We start from the raw sequence: 21,614 nt of genomic DNA on the forward strand, positions 1-21,614 counted from the left end.
AAATTTTAACCTACTGTCTAGAGATAAAGAACCTCATGTCTCGAGACAGACTTCATTTTCTATTTGGAAATTTTACTTTGATGTCAACAAATCTCGAGACAAAAAAGTTCATTCTTGAGGCAAAGGTCATCAAGTCTCGAGATTGGATCTCAAGACATGTCTCCCTTATTTTAGAATTTTAGATTCGATGTTTGGATGTCTCGAGACAAGGGGTTCTTCTCTCGAGACCTGGTGTAGGGAAAAAATTATTTATCTTCAATGTGGCATTGTCTTAAGACAAATGCCACTTGTCTCGAGACCTAGATGAGTTTGTGTTGAGATCATCTTGACATATCTCTAGATATTAAGCACTCAATTTCATAATAAGGTAAAATTTGTTTTTAGAAATCTCAAGACATGTTACTGTTGTGTTAAAACTTAATGGTCAAATAGTTCAAATTTCACTTTTCCAAGTATCCAAAACCTTGTCATCTTATACCTAAACTTACCTAAAACTTACCTCAATACAAAATCATCAATTCAACATATCAAAAACACATACAATCACCACCAACTCATGACTTCCAACACATAAATACTTAAACAACTAATTTCCACATTCAAACCTATATAATCAAGCATAAATAACTAATAATCAAAAGATAAAATTCAACCATATTAACATTATAAGCCAAACTACCAAAAGTACCAAGACTTACTTAAGTGTCCACCAACCTAGGTCTATGCTATACAACTCAAAACACTTATATACATACCAAATAACAACAACATGACTTTTGAGCTAAACTGGAGAAGTTGGATGCTTGATGAGTCTACTAAAGCTCTCGTTTGAAAGCTGCACACGAAAGCAAACATAACTGTATGTTGAGTAATGTATACTCAGTGGTACTAACATAATTCGAATTCAATTATAAATAAAACAAAACCAAATAATGAACTAAATATCAAATGTAACATGTTAATCATTAAGTAATTCAATGTCATTATTGTTAGGACACATATAGAGTTCCAACTAAAGTGACTGAAAAGACCCTTTATGAGTTATGGATAGGTAAAATGACTAGCTTAAAGAATTTGCACATTTGGGGATGCCCAACTAAGGCTAGGCCATATAAGCCAAATGAAAGGAAACTGTACTCAAAGACTATTAGTTGCTATTTCACAGGATACTTCAAATGGTCTAGGGTTACAAATTTTATGATCCCACTATTAAGACTGTTTTTAAGATGTATAATGTCCATTCTTTAAGAATGTTGAGTAGCCGGGAGGGGGGAGAATTACTATAACACCCCTTACTCGATCTAATAACAAACTTGGACAAAAGATGTTACATTAAAAAGTTCCAATAACTTTTCATAACATTGAGACAATTTACTATTATTGGACTCAATTTCAACTTTTGAAATTCGCTTTTATATTATAGATCAAAATTTATACATATATCCACCATCCAAACTTTTTTTGATAGCCTTAAAATGTAATTTTACTTATTCACACAAATTTATAAATTTGTATACACAACTCAAACAAATATTCCAAATCGCATACAAATAACAACCAATCTAACTTACAAATTTCAATTTTCTACTATTTAATTTCATACATAATTATTTATCAAATATTTCATGGAATCAAGTATATAACTATCAAGTCCATATTTAGCCCATATACCTCAAATTTTATAGTTTTTTTACAAAATAGTCCCTGAAATTAAAATTTTACAATTTTTATGATATAGTCCCTAAAATCTAAAGTTTACAATGCCTTACAATTCAGTCCTTAAAAATAATATTTTCTTATTTTAGAATTTGATCTTAAATCTCAATTTACATAGTTTTGTAAAATAGTCCTTTTTTTAAATTTCAAGATTTTATAATTTAATCCTTACTATTAAAATTTTTTGTTAATTTTTCACAAATTAGTCCCTAATTTTCGAACCATTAAACTCTCATATTCTAATTTCAAAATTTTAAATTCTCAAATAATATAAACTAGTCCTAAAACTCATGTTTTCAAATCCTTACAATTTGGTCTTTTTTAATTTAAAACATGCTAATTTAAGTACAAAATTTCAAATACTTTATATCATGTTCTTATAGTCTTATCAAAAAAAATCCAAACTTGAATTTCTCTATTTAATTCCTCGATTTTGAAATTTTTCATAATTTTCAATTTAATCCTTATCAAATTTTATCAAATTAATCACTTAAAATCATCCCCAAATTATTCATAAAATCATTCACCATTCACATCACACACGAACATAATACTTTCATCACATAGAACATAAAAAATAATTATACACTTAATCCTTAGAATTTCACATCAAATTATACATTCAAATAAACATAACATAATAATTGGAACAACTTACTCATGCTTTCTCCCACATTCGTCTTAATCTTCAAGCCTCCATGGTTGGTTTCATGTGAAAGAATACTCTTGAATTAGAATTTGATGTGATAACAAGCCTCCATGGTTGGTTTCATGTGAAAGAATACTCTTGAATTAAAATTTGATGTGATATCTCACATTTTATTCAAAGAATTTTAGGTTAGAAATATGCTTAAATGGAAAGCTTTTTTCCCTGTCTCCTCCCTCGATGTACCCACGTTGGGGTTTTTACAAAAGAGAATAATTTCTTTTCATATCTCTATACTTTTCTTTTTTTTTCTTTGTTTAACATTGAATTATTTAATAAATTAAATCGGTTAACATTCAATCAAATGATTTTAATCTAATGGTTATAATTTCTCCCATAAAAACATCTCTCTTTTTATAATTTAAAATTTAAAAATAATATTTAATAAATAAAATAACCAAATTACCCTTTAAAAATATTTTTTTGTGTTATTTAAGACATAAGGGTAAAATGATTATTTTCCCATTACTCATTTATTTGAGACATGGCACACTTATGTGTCCTAAGTAATTATTACTTATGTAGATATTATTTATTTATAGTATAATTGCAATTAAGCCCTTTTCTCATAAAATGGTAAAATTACACTTCAATCCTTATTCTTTTCACCACTTTTCAATCTAGTCCATATCTAAATTTTTTAACTCCACCTATCAATTCATATCCATGTGATATTCATAAAAAATATATTTCTTAAGATTTTCCCTTTTCTCTACAATAGTAAATCTGCAATTTTAGTACATCTTTCATAATTTTTACTAAAATTTTAGTATTCATACTATATATTGCCTGCTTCCTAAAAAAAAAACTTTGCTGATTTTTTTTCAGTTTTATCAGATTTTGAAAAAATAACTCGTTAACCATTGTCTAATAGGTGTTTTCTAAATCATTTGTTCTTTTACCACCGAGTTGAATTAAAAGACATGTTATTAACTTATTTATCTTCCAAAAGAAACCCACTTGCTTATTTTGATTTACAGTAGAAACATCATAACTTATTTAATTTTGAAACTGAACATCTAATTTACTTAACAACAAATCATACAAATTATTTAAACTAGTTAACTAAAATCCCAACAAAACCCAAAACTAAAAATAAAGTCCAAAACATTATCCGAAGTCAAAAAGCCCATAAAATTTAATTTAAGTTATCTTATGCAAGCATAACATTACATCAACCATCATGTTATCATTTTTCACGATCAACTATTACATTAGCCTCTACATCAATAGTTACGTCATCACTTATCAATCCATCAAAACAACCAAAAAAAACTCTTTTAAAAATTTAATTTATTAAAATTTTTTGTTAAGAGTTTAGTTTATCTTTTACTTGTTTTACGAGTTTTTTTAAACACTTGAGCCTAACTAAATGAAATTAATTTCTTTCCATAGTGAAAACAAAACCGACAGGTGGCAACTTTCTATGAAATTATAAAAATCTATCAATACCTCAAGTCTAGTTTTTTTTTCCTCTTCCCATCGTTCAAACAAGACAGCCCCTATAAAAATTCTTGCAAGCCAAAATCATTTACAACAAAATAAAAAAATGGGGGGTGTTCATGTTTTTTCAGAGGTCACATCCAATGATTTGAAGAAATTGCCTGGTGGGCTTGGGGATGTCTCAGGGTCACATGTGTTTGCAGAGGAGAAAAAGGATGGGTATCCAGTGGCGGCGGTGGCGGCGGAGCCCTTGGTGGCAAGGCGCTCACATGACGGGCACATGGTGAGGGTAGTGGCAGGTGACTGCATATAAAATGGTTGACAAGTTTTTAAAACTCTCAATTCTTGCAGTTCCTTCTGTAACCTCTTATTTTCTTCCCTCAGTGTCTCGCAACTTCTCTTTAAATACTCGCAATCTACCTCGGTCTGCTTCAGTTTTGTCCTGTTTTGTCCCATAAAATATTTCTAAAAAAACTTGTAAATTACTTCAATATTATTATACCTTAATTCAAATCATTAAAAAAATCAAATATGAAAATTTTATAATAAAATACCTTGTAGCCTCTTATATTAAGATTCAGATTATATTTTACTTTTATAAAAATGAATAAATTAGTGCATGTATGTTATATCAAAGAGTAAATTGATCATTTCTATTAAAAATTTCATCCATTTGCATTGTTAAAAATTAACGTAGCTGACAGAATAACCAGATAATAACACGTAATATACCATATATACGTCATGTTGACATACAAGATTCGACTTTAATAATAAAAATGAACGAAATTTTTAATAGAAAAACTAGTTTGCTCTTTGATTAAACATATAGGGACTAGTTTGCTATTTTTTAGTAGAGTGAACAAAATTTATTCTGACTCTTAATATAACAACTTTGTAATTTTACCAAAATTTTATTTATATAAAACTATAATTTGGACTAATAATAAAGCTATAATTTACTCTAATATGATCTTATAAATTTTTAAATATAAAAAAAAGAATACCTTGCTCTCCTATTCTGAAACCAAACTTCCACTTGTCGAGGACGAAGATTTAATTGCTTGGCCAAAGCAAGCTTTTGCTTCTAAACCAACATTCAAAATTTCCCCCCAAAAAAATCAATAAAAATGTTTGAACAAATTAAAACCCTAAAGCATGGAGATTATTTATTTATTTTTTACTTACAGGATTTAGAGTGTTCTGTTCTTTGAAACTTTCTTCGAGAAAAGCAGATTGTTCTTTAGAGAGCCTGAGTTTCTTCCGAGTTGACCCGTTCTCATCGTCATCGTCACTCACTCTTTCAACTTCAAGGTCTCTCTTCCCTTTGTTTTTTCCATTTCTAATCCCAAAATCCATTCGAAAAGACGACACCGTGCTGTTCGGAGATGAAATCCCCGCTCCTTCCTCAGATTCCTCATCATCCTCCTCCGCCGCCGCTTCCGGTGGCAACTGGTTCACGTCTAACCCTCTGCCGTCTCCATCTAATGTAACAATGCAAAAGCTAATAATCAAAATCCAAAAATAAAAAAGATCCAAATATCCTATAATGATAATCATTTTTTGGGCAAATAGAGAATATAGTGACGTACATTTATGAGTGAGGCAAGGGATACGAAGCTGAGTTTGGGAAGAAGGAAGAAGATGACGGTAAAGAGGTAGATCTGAAGGAACCCTTTTTTCATCACTATCTCCTCCTTTACTTTGAGCTTCAAACGCATCGATTTTATGTTGTGATTTGAACCCATCTCCAAGCCCCATACAAAACCCTAGATCCTTGCTTCTTGATAGCTTTGGGGTATTTCCAAGCAACGAAAATGGCTTGGAGGGATCACCCAAGCTCAAAGCCAACTCCATGTCAGCCTTTTGTTTTTTTTCATACAAAAACAGCACTCGAGAAACAAAAAGAAGAAGCTTTGAATTGATCTTATGTATTGTTGTTCCTTAGAGAGATATTGATATATACGAGGAAAAGAGAGTTAAAAGAAAGAGAAGGTATGAATGTTGTTTAATGGAAGAATTCTGAAGAACACATAAGACCCGCGTCCCCTTCCTTTGTAACATTCCTTTTCTATTTTGCCTTGAGAGAGAGAAAAAGATTGACCGACAAATCCAGGTTGACAAACGCACGTGAATATATATAAATATACACACCACTTCATACACCATCACGGTGGACAAAGGGGGGAGAAGGATATATGTTTTTCTTTTTCTAAGTAACTAAAAACTAGTAATATAAAAAGATTTTCTTGCCATACACATCAAGATTTTGAAGATTTTAAATTTCAATTTTATATAAATTTTTTAAAAAATACGAACAGTTATATCACCTGACCAAATAGATACCAGCTTAGATTATATAACAAATGGTACACATGTATTATACAAAAAAAAAAATCCAGCACCACCACATTTGGATTAAAATTGTTTTTCCCACCAATAAGGAAGATACTTGTTTATACCAAAATGATTATAGGAAAAGTGGAACCCTTTAGCATGCTTTTTCCGTTTTGGCTCAAATTCCAACTTGTTCCGCCTGTACCGGCATTTTTCATTCTGTTTCGCTCATACCGTTCAAAACACTATGTACTGCCGGTACAAAAACTTAATGGCTTGAAAAGTTTAAAGTTAACGAGGCTTTGAACTGCTTGCTTGGCTGTTCTGAAATTTGCCTCAAACTTAGGTCGTGATGCGGTTGAAGGGTGATTGCTTGGTCTTAATTGAGAAACTAGGGAGAAGTTTGATGATTGGTAAAAGTCGATCCAGTTATTGAATATTGCAGGTATTTTTGCTTTCAATTTCAAGCTTTCTGGTTTGCATATGTTGGGGAAGGAGGGTAACTCTGCGGCTCATGGTTTAATTGCAAATAGAATGGAGGGAGGAAATGTGCTATACATTACGGTAGTTTTTGGTATGATAGGAAATGATAACTTTCTTAGATGTTTAAGTAATTGGAAAGTAATTATAATATTTGGTATGTTAAAGTTTTATTTATTTTCTTTAGAATTTAACCTTTTTTAGAATCTAATTTTATTTTGAGAGTTATTTTTTCATGAATATTACAATGTGGTTCTCACGATATTAAGATAAAATTAATTATATTTTATATTAGTTTAGGGTACTAATCTATTAATAAATGTAAAAAAGAAGTATTGTATCCTTCTTCTCTATTATTTCAATGAATTTTTTTGCAAGTAAATTTTTTTTCTAATTTTATTTTTTATATGCATATTTAATCATTTATATAGTATATTATTTACACATTATCTTTATTTTCTATTGGCTTTCTCTCATTTCTTTTCGTTATATTAATTGAAAATTTAATTTTATTATAGTCTTTATTTACAAGAAAAAGGAGAAAAAATTATGGTTAGATTTAGCTTACTGATTTAATCATAATCTATTTTCTGCATGATTTAGCTTTAAAGAATTTGTAGTTTTGCCTAAAGTAGTACTTGGAATTAAATTCTTTTTTTTTAACATTCCTATGTGTTAGCTTTTAGTTAAAATAAAATGTGATTTTAAATATTTTTTAAGTATTTATATGTACATTATTATATTTAGAAATATATATGCAAAACAAATTTGCTTCCAATTAAAATTATAAATTAAAAAATAATTTAAAAATGATCAAGTAAATTTTATTATTAAATATTTAATCTAAATACTAGTTAAGAATAAAGTTCATTATAAAAATTAAATACATGAATATTATCTTTTATTTAATAAGGGTAAATTCATAAATTATCTTTTATGTCAAATGTTGTAAAGTAACATTTCCCATAATCACACTCCCAACAATCACATTCTATTAAATCATAACATGAAAAAACACCAAACACTACTTATATTAAATAATATTTCAACCCTTTTAATAAATGTATCTCTTGTTTAAAAAAAGAGAAAGAATTAATAAAAAATATTTGTTTAAGACTAAAGAAAATGTAAAAGTAAAATTTAATAAAAAAAGTAACGTAAACAAAAAAATATATATTCGTGGTATATTTTGGATTTATTTAATGGACTATATTTGGTAAATTTTATTTATAATATACAAAATTGATAAATATTTTATATTTTAAATTTACTTTACATTTGTAAATATACAAATAACTTTTTTAAATATTAATAAATTTAAAATGATATAACATATTAATATTAATATGTATTAATATCAATAGAAAAATAATATATCCACTAATACGATATTGATTGTATTTATTTTTTTATTATATTTAATTTTAAAATTTTATTATCATCATCTCAGTTAACGTATTTTTTGGTACAAATTTAGCAGCATCACCCGTTCCTTGGTGGAAATTAAGATTATTAAGTTAATTAATGGTGCAATAAATAGACAAGTAAGAGTGATTATTACGTTGTAACCAAAGAAGGGGCCAGAAAAATCCTGATCATCATCACCCCCAACATGAGAAAATGATTTTCCATCCAACTACATTGAGATCATCAAATATTCTTCCATCCTTTCTCTGACTAAAATTTTGTTTACTTACATGCTCATAATGATGATAAAACTGAAAAAAAAAAGAAAATAATGATTAAAATGTGTTGTTTTACCAAACACAATTATTCAGCATTATTGTCACTGTTTTTGGTTTTGGAAATGATGGCCATTTTTAATCATCTCAAGATTTGCAGTTTTCCGAGTGGTCAATTAACGTATCTCCCAATGACGTAAACTTAAATGAAGGCCAATCGCGGACTCTTAAAGTAAATGTGAGTTTTTTTTTTTTATCAAAATTTCAAAATTTTTATTTAAGTCAATGAATTATTTAAGAGTTTTTATTTAAGTAAGTAGACTATTATATTTTTCTTTAAAAGTTCAGTTAACAAGTTTCAAGTAATGATTTAACAATCGATACAGTAGATTTATACCCATCAACGAATATAATAACATAGATTTGATCAAAATCAATCTAATAGTTAATATAATAACATAGATCAAAAAGAAAGTTATTTAGATTTTAATTTGTAACTTTGTGACATTTAAAGTTTTTTTATGAAAAAACCTAGGCTGTAGAAGAGAAAAGGAATGAGAACTTTCACTTAGTTCAGGTAGTGCAAATAGAGAAAGCCATACAACAACGATTTTAGTAGCAATAAAAACTTTCGAATAGTTCAATGATCATTTTGTAAACTTTTGAAATTAAATGACTGAAACATAAACTTATTAATAATTTAGTTAATTTACCCTATAAAAATATATAATTTTTTAATTTAATTTTGAAGTGAAAAATATAAAATTTTAAATGATGATAAACATAAACATTATAAAAAGCTGTTTAAATGACGTATCAAAACAATTTAGCATTTACAATTGAGTTTACTTTAAAATTAAAGGTATAAAACTTAAATTATTAATTTTTGTTATCGTAATAGGACTAAATATAGGAATACATCAAATAGTTTAACCTTAAAAATTGCTGCTTTACTAGATACTTCCTTGGTGCATTAACCCATTGGAAAGAAAAAACAGTTTGTCAAATTAGACATGATGTGTATTAGATTTTGAAAAGTTACTTGGTAAGTGGTAGAGGAAGTTTTAAATTCCATAAATAAAATCAGAATTATTATAAAAATATAAAAATATTTAAAAAATAATATATATTAATTTTTTAAAATTATTTATAAAATAAAAAGATATATTATTAGTATACTAAATATTAATTTAAGGGTTTAATCTGAACAGTTAAAAGATTAATTTAAAATTAGATAATAAATAAAGTGAAGACTGAATTAAAATTTGGTAGCTCATTAAATTATTAAAGAATGGGAACACTGAAAAATAGATGTAAACAATTCCATAGTTTTGTTAGCTATGAAAAAAATAATTAAAGTGAAAATAGGGCCTAATATTTGGAAAATCAAAGAATCAATCATTTCAGAAAAGATATTGTATCCTATGTGCATGTGGTAACCCAAACATAATTCGAAAGGGACCCCTTGCCTTCGTAGAGGGCATCAACATGATCCAAGGGGACCCTCAGGCTTCTCCACCTTCTCCTATACTCTATTTATTGACCACTAATAAATTGGGGGTTATGTTTAGTCTCTAATTTACAGTAGGTTACGAAACTATGTTTAAAGTTTTTCTGTCACCCAATTGATTGTGTTTATTTCTTTTTTGGTTTAATTATATTAACTTTCGCTCGTGATGGAAAGATTATATGACAGGTTTTTAATTAGCGAAAAAGTAAATTTAACCCCAATTTTATATTTTCTATTAATATGATGCTGATTCTATTTAAAAATGTTATTTAAATAAAATTTGGCCCTGATTCGCAAGAAAAACACTCACTAAACTCCCTTAACTCTCTCTCCTTCTAAAACCCAGAGCAGTAGTTGCATTTGCTAATTATTTTTCTTTTGGTAAAATTTAGTTTTTACCAGACCCTAATTCATAAAAGAACTAATTTTTATAAAAAATAAACCCCCTCAACAAGGTTACCTTGTTATAGGTTTTCTACAATTCTCTTTTTACTTGTATTTGAATTATAACAACAATAGATTCTAATTTTCGTGTGAGACTAAGATGCGAGGATTAATTATGATGCACAAAAGTAATAATGTTTGAAGAAAAAAAAGGGGGGGGGAGATTAACTTATTATCTTTTAGGTTAATTTATTTGCTTTATCTCCCAAATCCGCCGCCAAGCACAAAGCCCCCGTCACTTGCCTGCTCAGCATCCAACCTTCAAACGCTGGAGCGCCCCCCTTGATTCCGAGCCTCGAGTGCGTTTAACGCACCATCGTCCAAGCATTTCACGTCGGACAATTCACTTGCCTCACACCAGTAAAGCTGTGGCCCCAGAGCCTCATGCACCAAGCACCTGCCTAAGTCCCGGCCTAGCCACCTTTAAAAGCCCCATTTGCCCACTAAAATAATTTCATATAGAATTTTAAGACACGAATACGAAAAAAATTAAAATAAATAAATAAGTTCTTGAAAAATAATATATTAATAAAAGATAGAAGATTGGTAGAACAAAATATAGTTTTACTAATTTTAAAAAAAATTAAATTAATACTAGGTTAGGTTATGTAAATATATTAACATCCAAAAAATGTTGAGAAAAAAAAATTCTCTTTTGTCTTCCTTGTTTTGCTCTCTCCGTTTCGAGCCTATTTAGAGTGTAAGTTTCAGTCATGCCGTTGTGCATGCTTGTATAGCTTGTCAAGTTTCTTTTTGTTTAATTTGTTGTTCGGTTGTGTTTGAGCATGGAAGTCAATTTTAGGGGTCTTTCAATTGAAGAGAAGGAAAATGCTAAGTTAGTGGTTAATTCTGAAGAAATCCATGGGAAGAATTTGATTACGACCATTGTCTAGGTAAGTTTGTGGGTGAAAGGGCCATCAACTTTAATGTGATGGAGCATACGCTCTTATCTCTTTGGCATCCGATTCACGGTTCTAGTATATCAAGATTATTGTAGATAATAGTCTTTATTTGATCCAATTTTTCCTTATTGTGGATTTAAGGAAGATGATTTCGGGAGGTCCTTGGTGTTTCAATAATTGTATTTTGCTTATTTATCAACTAGCCAAAGGTGAAAATCCCGATGAGATCAAGTTTTCTTTTGCATATTTTTGGATTCAAGTGCACGATCTTTTGTAACAATGTAACACTTTATACCCGACTCGATTATTGATTCTAAGCTACGAGATGCTACATTCGTCGTCGGAGCAACTATAATCGATTACATACAAATTTCATCATTAATAATTAAGTTATAGGTATTACAAGTGTAAAACATGATATATAATTATTTTCAGGTTGTATATGGGCTTACAAAAGCTCAATACCATCTTGAGGTTGAACTACGACTAAACTAAAAAGTTTTCAAAACATTTCAAGTGGGTGTCGCAAATTCCAAGGCTTGGTGTCGTGACATTGAAGACAGTAGCCCAGCTTCCCCACTTGAGGACCAAATTGTAAACTTTTTGAAATAAAACAGAACTGATGTCGCAACCTCTAGCAAGGGACATCGCAACGAGATGACCTAATGTCGCGGCATTGTAGGCAGACAATTAAGTCCCTATTTCAAATTATTTCTACTTAGCATGCTTAACATCATTTGACACCAATGCCCCAATTCAATCATTCCATACTATTAAAACATGTTCAAAACATAGTTATCAAGCTATTAACATCATTTTCATGTATGAACAAAACCAAACTCACAAAATCATAATATTTATACAACCATTTCAACCATTTCTAACATTATATCAATTATCCCTAGGTACATGCCATTGACATAATGAAAAATGTCATACAAACTTAGGTTGAGTCGATTGTTGCTTTCTGGATGCTACCTCATTTTCCCAAGGCTTCGAGATTACCTGAACTTGTGCATGGAGTAAACAAACCGTACGTTGAGTGATAGGGCTCAGTGGTACTTTCATGATTCAAGATAACAAAACATTTACAATGGTTATATATAACATAATCACATAATCTATGCATGTTATAATCTATCCAACCAACTAAATTTCATATCCTAGATACAAGTGAGTACATGAATATAACAATTAACTAATTCATTCTTCAATGTTTACAAGGTAAGTGATCAATGCATACCATTTGGCAAGTACCATTTCTTATACCCTAGTACTATCAATTTCAATCATATAATCACATATCTTTATCTACCATTAGCAATATACCATTCATGTTCTATGATATTCATACCATTTACCTTGTTATCTCACCATTCAATCTCATTTTTGGAGTCTATTGATCCATTCGTATTCGATTCGGCCCCCAGGGCTTGTTTCCAATTGATTTGCACAATAAGATATAAACTTTCTTTGTTAAGCTAAAAAATATACATTTTTATCACATATCATCAGCTTATTTTGTTCCAATACCATTTACTAAATTTACCATTTATAACCCTATATTACGCTCTCCAAGTTTGGATCTTAGTGCATCATTCACTTTTTGGTTTGAACCATAAAATGGGAAAAATCATACAACTCTTTATTCTTTTTCTTGATAAAAAAATATTTTTTCTTATCAAGATAAGCTCATCGTGTTTTTATTATATATTGCTTGCGTCTGTACCATACATTGCGAGTGTGGTGAAGTTGTAAATATTCTAGAAGGCATTCAATCTTCGAAGCTTGCCCCATTCATTATAATAGATAAAGAAACAAATTAAGGTCCACTAAGAAAATATCATTAGTTGACTAGGGGCTATTCCATATTCTTTTAGCACCTTTCTGAAGAATGGATGCAATAGGAGATACGAACCTCCTCAAAGACATATAATGCTAAGAAGAAACCCTCAAACACGTCACTAATACAGTTAACTCCATCATGGATTGGAAAATCAAATGCATAATTAGCAGTTTAATTCCTTACAGTTCCAACATCCATGCCATCTCCTCGATTGTTTTACATTCCTATTTGTTGGAGAAAACGACCATAGAGAACTCCTTATATTTGTCTAGATTCTTCACTATTGTTGTATGCTTAAACTTGCTTTACCCTTTCCCTTGTCCTTTTTAGCCACATTATTCTTACTCATCTGGTTACCACCACTAGCCATTGTATCTAAAACCTAAAGCTTGAATCTACTATTTTCCTTAAACCCTAAAATGAAAAAAACCTAATATTTTAAAACTTACCAAAGGCAATTGAACACAAAATCGTTAACAAAGATCTTAAATAGCAAATTATTTCTCGAAAGATTTCCTTAATCTCCTAAGGTCTCAAAGAAAATAACAAAATAGTTCAATCAAATTCTTATATACTATTTATATAAACTAAGATGTCCAAGGGAATGTTTAAACATCACAATTTAGAATGCTCAATATGGTTTTTACATGTACCATATACATTATGACCTGCTTAATAGGTAGCTTATTAACACCTAACATGTGTTTGTTTCTTTAAATAGAAAAAAACTTAATTGAAGCTTTCTTAATTTAAATTAAACCCACCACAAAAATCTTTATGTTCACAAAACATACATTTTCCTTACCACGTGTATACCACCCTTTCACCTTTAACAAACAAGTAGGCAACTTGTATTGAGGAAAGTCACTTTATAACCTCCCTCTTAATTGGGTGGAAATTATAATCAGAATCTCACTAGAATAGGCCTTACCACCCACACTTCTCCTAATTGCAATCTCGTTGATTAAAACTTCACCTGAGGGCAATACTTTGCTAATTATGGACCTCCCAAATGTATATATATAACACGTAAAGCACCTCTGATCTACCTTGCCATTTATAGGTGTTAGATCCATCTTTTTATGGAGCACACATGGACCTCGCTTGGTTTATTTCAATCTTATCGCCCCTTATCTAGAAGGCTAATATGCTTTATAGCCAATAATGAAAAGATAGTTGTAAACCACATGTTAAGACTTAAGGCTAAGGCATGGTTACCCTTGCCTATAATACCCATCATTGGCCTTAAAAGTGGGCTTGTTCTTCAACCTTCCACTTCTATGCATGATACTCATCTTCATCTTCATCTCCATGAGAACTGACATCCTTTTTCATCTATCTATTTTAGTCCTCAACAAATACTATTATATTAAATAAGTTTTAGTTTATGTATCTTATTTTTTAGTGCTTTTATTTATTTTTTAATCTACATTTTATTTACAATCTCTAATTAATTATATTTTTTAATCTACATCTTTCAGCACTAGCAATAGTGTTGATGGCAACTAAAATAGTAGTCAGTCAGTGATAGTTGACATAATCAATTCGAACGTCATTTGAAAATTTAAATATACGTCTTTTGTCTATGCACTAGTAAACTTAAACCAAATTAATTACTATTTTTTTGGTGAACAAAGACAACACTAATGTGATAACAAAAATAATAAAATACAACTAAGTGACATTAGTCAAATGGTCAAAATCTAACTTGAGTAAATTTTTAACCGACTCTAGGTTCTCTACAAAAATCCGTAACTCATTGCAATACGTACTTGAAAATTTAAACATATGGTCTGCAACTTTGTTTATGGTCCCTCGGAATATATCGAAGACAAACTCTTCAATTATGACCTAAGAGTTGATGAATCAGACGCAACTCTGACATCTTGCTATTTGCAGCATCACCTGCTAGGATAGTTTCAATTAACAAAGCATTATCACACTCTACCTCTACTTGTCTAAATTCAAAATCCCATGCTATCTTTAGACCTTTCAAAATAGCTTTTGCCTTAATTTTAAAAACTGATTCCTCCCTAGTCTTCATAGTGTATCCACAAATCTATCTAGCACCATGATCTCTGAAAAGTCCTCCAATTGAAGAAAAACCATTATGGGCTAAAACTGCACCATCGATGTTGAGTTTAATCCAGCCTCTTTCTGGTCCAACCCAGCAATCCCCAACTATTCTTTAAATGCGGTAGATCTCATTCGACTTCGAGTTTAAGATTTTTTTTTGTCCAAGTCTCACTTGTGCTAACAACATTCTCAACATTTTTATGGCTATTATTGAAAATACAATTGTTACGACTCTTTATAGAAGCCAACACAATATTGCAAACAAAGTCGGCCATTCCTTCTCCTTCTCCGTATCTCCTCCTTGGTTCGTAAGGTTCCACACAATCCAATCTTGAAAATGAGTAGAGAAAAACATGTTTCTTATTGAAATTGGAACAACCAGTTGCCATATCGCTCTTGAAAAGCCACAATCACATAAAGCATGGATGCATGATTCCAATGGATTTCCACAACGAACACAATATCTGACATCAGTCATGTGCCTTTGAGCTCGTTTGTCATTTTTCAAGATCTTATTCTGCCATAATAAGCACAAAAAAACTTGAACTTGTTGGGGAGCCTTACACCTCCATAATAACTCCCAGTTAATATTTGGATCCACACTACCAAATCTAGAAAAGTTACTGTAGGTTTCCCCCATAGAGAAGGAATTCTAATTGACCTCTTCCAGTTGATTCTGTGAAAACACATGAGAAATCACATATGAGAAAGTATAGTTGACCTCCTACTTATATACAAGGGGGAAGTATGGTTGCCATATGAGAAAGCACATGGTTAGGTAATAGAGAAACTAATCTACACCAATCCCATTGTCCTTCTGCATCAATCATGTCACAAACTCGAAATGTCTCATCTGGTTGGCTAGATCCTTCAAAGAAAGGTTTGACTAGCCCAATATTTTTAATCCAAGTTTTGTTCCAAAAATTCACCAATTGACCATCACTAATTGACCAAAAAACATTCTGGATGACTTCTGGCCAAACTCTCATAATATACCTCCAAAGGAACGAAGAACATGCTCTTGAGATAGAGCACGACATCAAACTCTTAACATTTTATTTATTCCTTAAAAATCAAACCCACATAGCATCTGATTCAGCAATAATGTTGAAACCCAACTTAAGTAAGAATACTTTATTTTGACCAGAAAGTCTTCTGATTCTAAGACCCACATTACTCAAAGGCCTGCAACAATCTACCCAATTCACAGTAGAAGGTTTTCACACATCTCCACTCGAACCCCATATGAAGTCTCGAGCTATATTTTCAATAGTATCACAAACTGATAAAGGAAGACGAGCCGTACACATGAAATAATTCAAGATGGCTAGAAGAATTGACTTTACCAAAGTTATTTTTCCCGCCATCAAAAGATTCTTGGCATTTCAACCACTAAGCTTGCTACGAATCTTACATCAACTACAAAGCCAAATGTTGATGATGTGATTCTTTAGTGAAAAATAGGCATACCCAGGTATTTCCCAAGATCATTTACTCTTGAAAATCTTAGTTTCCCCGTAATAGTACCGACTATCTCCTCCAACATATTATGGGAAAAGAATATTTGTCTTGTCTCTATTGATCTTTTGTCCCGAGTATTGACAAAAAGAGCTTATAACCTCATTCACACATTCTACTTGTGCTATATTTGCATTACAAAATAAGAGTACATCATCAGTAAAACACATGCAAAATTTTAGGCCCTCGCCTTGAAAAAACTAGAAGAATCCACAAATTCATTTCAACCAATTTCTCAATTAAATGCCCAAAATGTTCTATACATAAAACAAAAAGATATGGAGAAAGAGGGTCTCCCTATCTTACACCACTTGTTGGAGAAAAAGATTGAGAAATTGCACCATTCTAAAAGACTTGAAGAGTTGATGTAGAAACACACTCCATAGGGACATTAACCAACCCAATTGGAAACCCTGCATGCATTAAAGTATCTGTCAAAAAATCCCAACGAACTCTATCATAACCTAACCTTTTTCCAAATCTACCTTAAAAGCCATCCATCAATTCCTCCTTGTAGTTGTCTTCATGGTATGAAAAGCCTTTAGCACAATAATAATATTATTATTAGAAATATTTCCTCCTGCAATAAAGATTGAGATATGATCTCCGAACCCTGTACCTTCGAAATCAATACAATCACAGTTCTATTGATCATAGATTAAGCCCATGTCTTTCAAGAACCTTCGGAACCATCGAACACACAAGATCCCCAATAATATCCCATTGGGACTGGTAAAATTTCGCATGATAACCATCGATACCTTGTGCTTTTAGTGGCACCATGCTAAATAATGTTCGTCATATTTCTTCATTTGTAACCACTGTAGATAACATTTCTGGTGAACATACCCTTGTACGAAAATGCCTCTATGATAGAAGTCTCCGATCTGTATAAGTTCTGCAAAAATTCAATTGCATGATAATTTGATATTCAATTTTAAGGGAGATAAAAGGACACTAGATAGCACATTAAGGGAACATTATTTCATTAACAAGTGACGAGACATGCCTTTTCAACTATACATGAATCAAGTGAAAAGACATGACTCATTGGCTGCCCTACATGAGTTAAACCGAATTTAAATGCTTGTAGTAACAACTAGTAAATGTCGAATTTGAAAGGTCTTATATAGAAATTTGAATAATCATATTAGGGCCTATAAATAACTTGTAAAAGGACATTGTTGGCTAATGAAAATTTTTATTTTTATTTTGTGAGAATTTTATCTATTTTTTCTTGAAAGAACTTATCTGGGCTTATTAAGATTTACCTTGTGGCGTCAAAACCTTATACTATTGGTTCTTATTTTTCTAAATAGCATGTCACAGTTTTCCTTCTTCAAACTTGTTCGTTTCTTCACTTTATGGAAACCAGGTGACGATCTTTCATATCGATTGGTTCATTTCTAAGTGTTTATTTGTGCAAGTTATCCATCCAATATCACTTCCGTTCTAACCATTGAACAAATATTATTTATTCTAATTTTCATTGTTAACATTATTTAATAACGGTACAGAATTAGACGATCGGACACTTTAGTGACTTGTAATAAAATTCACGAATACGAGCACTCATAATTTGGTATTAGAGCTACGAAAATCTAATCAGGTATCGTGTTAGAGGTCTCGAATTCAAAAAAAATTGAGGAAAAAAAGGAAAAAACAAAAGATGATTTATGAATAGGAGAAAAAGTCTATAGACCCTTCAAAAAAGATTTTATTCGATTAATATTCTGGAGCATATTTTACACCTTTTGACAAATTATCATGCTATCAAAAATTTTTCGATTAGAAAAATTACGTTTTTACCTATAAACTCGAAGTATTCAGCAAGCAATTTTTAACCCATTTTCCATCTTTTTGTAACTTTTGGTCAAATGAATTTTTTTTCTAGAAATATATATACAGCCAAAATACGCTTAACCTTTCCTACCCTTTTGAGCTTATCTAACAACATACCATCCGTACATTTTAAACTGACAGTTGCAAGCGTTCCTTGTTCAAGTTCTAATTAGTTCAATCTGAAGCTTTGAGAATAAATGGAGTGGAAAAAGGCATGAGTGGTGAGATTGAAAGAGCGAGAAGAAGCCAAACTGAGTGCAAACATGAGTGGAGCGAACAAAAACAATTTTTCCTTATGAGGGAAATTTGTGAGGTTTTCTAAGTGTAAGGAACATATTGTTATTAACATTATTTTGTGATTGATAGATATCATGTCGAGGAGTCCTAAATGGAATAATCCTAATGAAGGTAGAGGAGTTCCAAACTTGGCTTATCAAACATTGTTGAGGGAGATGGAACGAACGATGCAAAATCAATTAGAGCCCATCCAAGAGCGGCTTGATCAGTTAGAGAGGTGACCACAACGAGGCCGTTCACCTCATGTTCCTAATGTTCAACAATAGTGAGCACCTGTAAGAAACTACCGAGATAACTACTATGGCAATAATGGAGTGGAAAACAATCAGGCGTTAGAATGAAGTGTGAGATGATATAGTCGTAGAAATTAAGAGCCAATAGGGTGAGAGCAAATTGATGACAACCTTGGAAATATTAAGGTGCAAATTCCTTCATTCTGAGAAGAAACCGATCCTAAAGCCTATTTGGAATGGGAAAAGAAGATAGAATTAGTTTTTGAGTGTTACAACTATTCAGAACTGAAAAAGGTAAAACTCACAGCTATTGAATTTTCAAATTGTGCTATTAAATGGTGAGATCAATTAACCATGAATAAGAGACAAAATGGAGAATGAATCATAGAAACATGGGCTGAAATGAAGGCGCTCATGCTAAAAATATTTGTTCCCAGCCACTACCAACGAGACTTGTTTCAAAAACTCCAAAAACTTACACAAGTTAATCGGACCATGGAGGATTACTTCAAGGAGATAGAGATAGCCTTGATTTGAGCCAATGTTGATGAAGATTGAGAGGCTACTAGAGCAAGGTTTTTTTATTAAACCGAGAAATAGCTAATGTAGTTGAACTCCAACACTACGTAGAGTTGATGGATATGGTTCATATGACCATAAAAGTTGAACGGCAACTTAAGAAGAAAGGTGTGTATCGAGTGGCATCCAAAACTGGTTCTATTTCAAAATAGGACGAAACGTCTTATAAGGATACAACCATGCCTGCAGAAGATAAATCTAGGCTACCCAAATTCTACAAGCCAAGTGATGTTGTGAACAAAGGAAAGACAAAAATGCAACAAGGTTGTTTGCAAGATGTCAAGTGCTTCAAGTGTTTGGGGCCTGGACATATTGTTAGTCAATGTCCCAATCGAAGTTTGATGATCCTTAGAGACAATGGAGAAATTGAGACTGAATCTAAATTTGATGGTGAACAAATAACTCAACTTGCTGATACAAGTAAGGTGGAATATCTCGTAGATGGTGAACTTGTGGTGAAGAGGAGTGTGAACATTCACGCCTCAGATGATGAACAACAACATGAAAACATATTCCACACCCGGTGCCATATTCAAGGTAAAGAATTTAGTGTAATTATTAATGGTGGAAGTTGTACTAATGTTGCAAGGAATGCTCTGGTGGAAAAACTTGGTTTGCCAACACTTAAGCACCCTTAGCCATAAAAGTTGCAATGGTTGAATGATGGTGCGGAGATCAAGTTACTAAGCAAGTTGTAGTCCCATTTTCCATTAGCAAGTATAGCAGCAAAATGCTCTGTGATGCTATTTCTATGCATGTCGGACATCTTTTACTAGGGAGGCCTTGGCAATATGATCGGCGAGTGGTGCATGATGGCTACACCAACCGCTATTCATTCAAGCATAATGAAAAAGCTATTAGCTTAGCCCTAATGACACCAAAAAAAGTATACGAGGATCAGATTCGCTTAAAAGAATAGAGTGAAAAATCAAAAGCAAAAGAAAAAGAAAAGAGAATAAAAGAATAAGAAAGAGTCTGAGGTAAAATTGAAAGAAAATATGAGAAAAGAAAGAGAGAGTCTGAAAAAGTGAGCTTTTATTCCAATAAGAAAGAAATTAGGAGAACTTTAGTTCTTAGTAATCCACTACTTGTACTTGTGTACAAGGAAGCTCTATTTAACACAAACAAACTCGATGAGACTTTTCCATCTTCTATTGTTTTGTTGTTACAGAAATTTCAAGACATCTTTCCTAAAGATGTGCCAAATGGATTACCACCCATTAGAGGTACTGAGCACCAAATCAACTCTATCCCCAGTGCCATCATACTGAATCAACCAACATATCGAAGTAATCCTAAAGAAACTAAGGAACTGTAAAGGTAAGTTGAAGCATTAATGGAGAAAGGTTATGTTCGTTAGAGTTTAAGTCCCTGTATTGTACTCGTGCTTTTGGTTTCAAAGAAAGATGGTACGTGGTGTATTTATGTCGATTTCCGAGCTATCAATAAGATAACTATTAAGTATAGGCATCTGATACCCCGGCTCGATGACATGCTGGATGAGTTGAGCGGTTCACACAATTTCTCTAAAATTGTTTTAAAGAGTGAATACCACCAGACTCGAATACGAGAAGGTGACGAGTGGAAGACAACCTTCAAAATGAAACATTATTTGTATGAGTGGTTAGCCATGCCATTTCGCTTAACTAAATCACCAAGCACTTTTATGAGGTTGATGAATCATGTATTGCGACATTTCATTGGTAAATTCTATGTTGTTTACTTTGACGATATCTTGATTTATAGTCAAAACTTAAATGAACATGTTTAGCACATAGGATCAGTTTTTAAGGTTTTACGCAAGGAGAAGTTATTTGCTAACCTTAAGAAATGTTCATTTTGTACAAAAAAACATGTTTTCTTAGGTTTTGTTGTAACACCCCGTACCCGAGACCATTGCCGGAGTCGGACACGAGGGGTTCACAGACTAAATTCGCTTACTATCGCAGTCCATTTTAAAATTTTCCAGGCAGTTGGCTAACTGCGACACTGTCACCTTAAAA

At 31.4% G+C, this 21,614-nt stretch overlaps 1 protein-coding gene across 1 annotated transcript; it reads right to left on the reverse strand.

The window, feature by feature from the left end:
* Nucleotides 1-3,636: 3,636 nt before the first annotated feature.
* On the reverse strand, nt 3,637-6,223 carry LOC107921417 (homeobox-leucine zipper protein HOX11). The gene is made up of 4 exons (XM_016851271.2): nt 5,458-6,223; nt 5,054-5,349; nt 4,873-4,952; nt 3,637-4,307 (listed from the first exon to the last, which is right to left on the reverse strand). The coding sequence occupies exons 1-4, from the start codon at nt 5,720-5,722 to the stop codon at nt 3,983-3,985; spliced, it is 966 nt and encodes a 321-aa protein (XP_016706760.1). The 5' UTR covers nt 5,723-6,223; the 3' UTR covers nt 3,637-3,982.
* Between the last annotated feature and the right edge of the window lie 15,391 nt (nt 6,224-21,614).

Source organism: Gossypium hirsutum, chromosome D01, assembly GCF_007990345.1.
Source record: "Gossypium hirsutum isolate 1008001.06 chromosome D01, Gossypium_hirsutum_v2.1, whole genome shotgun sequence".
In the NCBI taxonomy this organism is placed as follows: Eukaryota; Viridiplantae; Streptophyta; class Magnoliopsida; order Malvales; family Malvaceae; genus Gossypium; species Gossypium hirsutum.

What these genes read in the sequence shown, in the direction of transcription:
- LOC107921417 (XM_016851271.2), bottom strand. Translation starts at nt 5,722, where the DNA reads ATGGAGTTGGCTTTGAGCTTGGGTGATCCCTCCAAGCCATTTTCGTTG. An exon ending in CCCTTGCCTCACTCATAAAT is followed by an intron (nt 5,350 to 5,457) that starts GTACGTCACTAT and finishes TTGTTACATTAG; the next exon opens with ATGGAGACGGCAGAGGGTTA. An exon ending in TTTCAGAATAGGAGAGCAAG is followed by an intron (nt 4,308 to 4,872) that starts GTATTCTTTTTT and finishes GGGACAAAACAG; the next exon opens with GACAAAACTGAAGCAGACCG.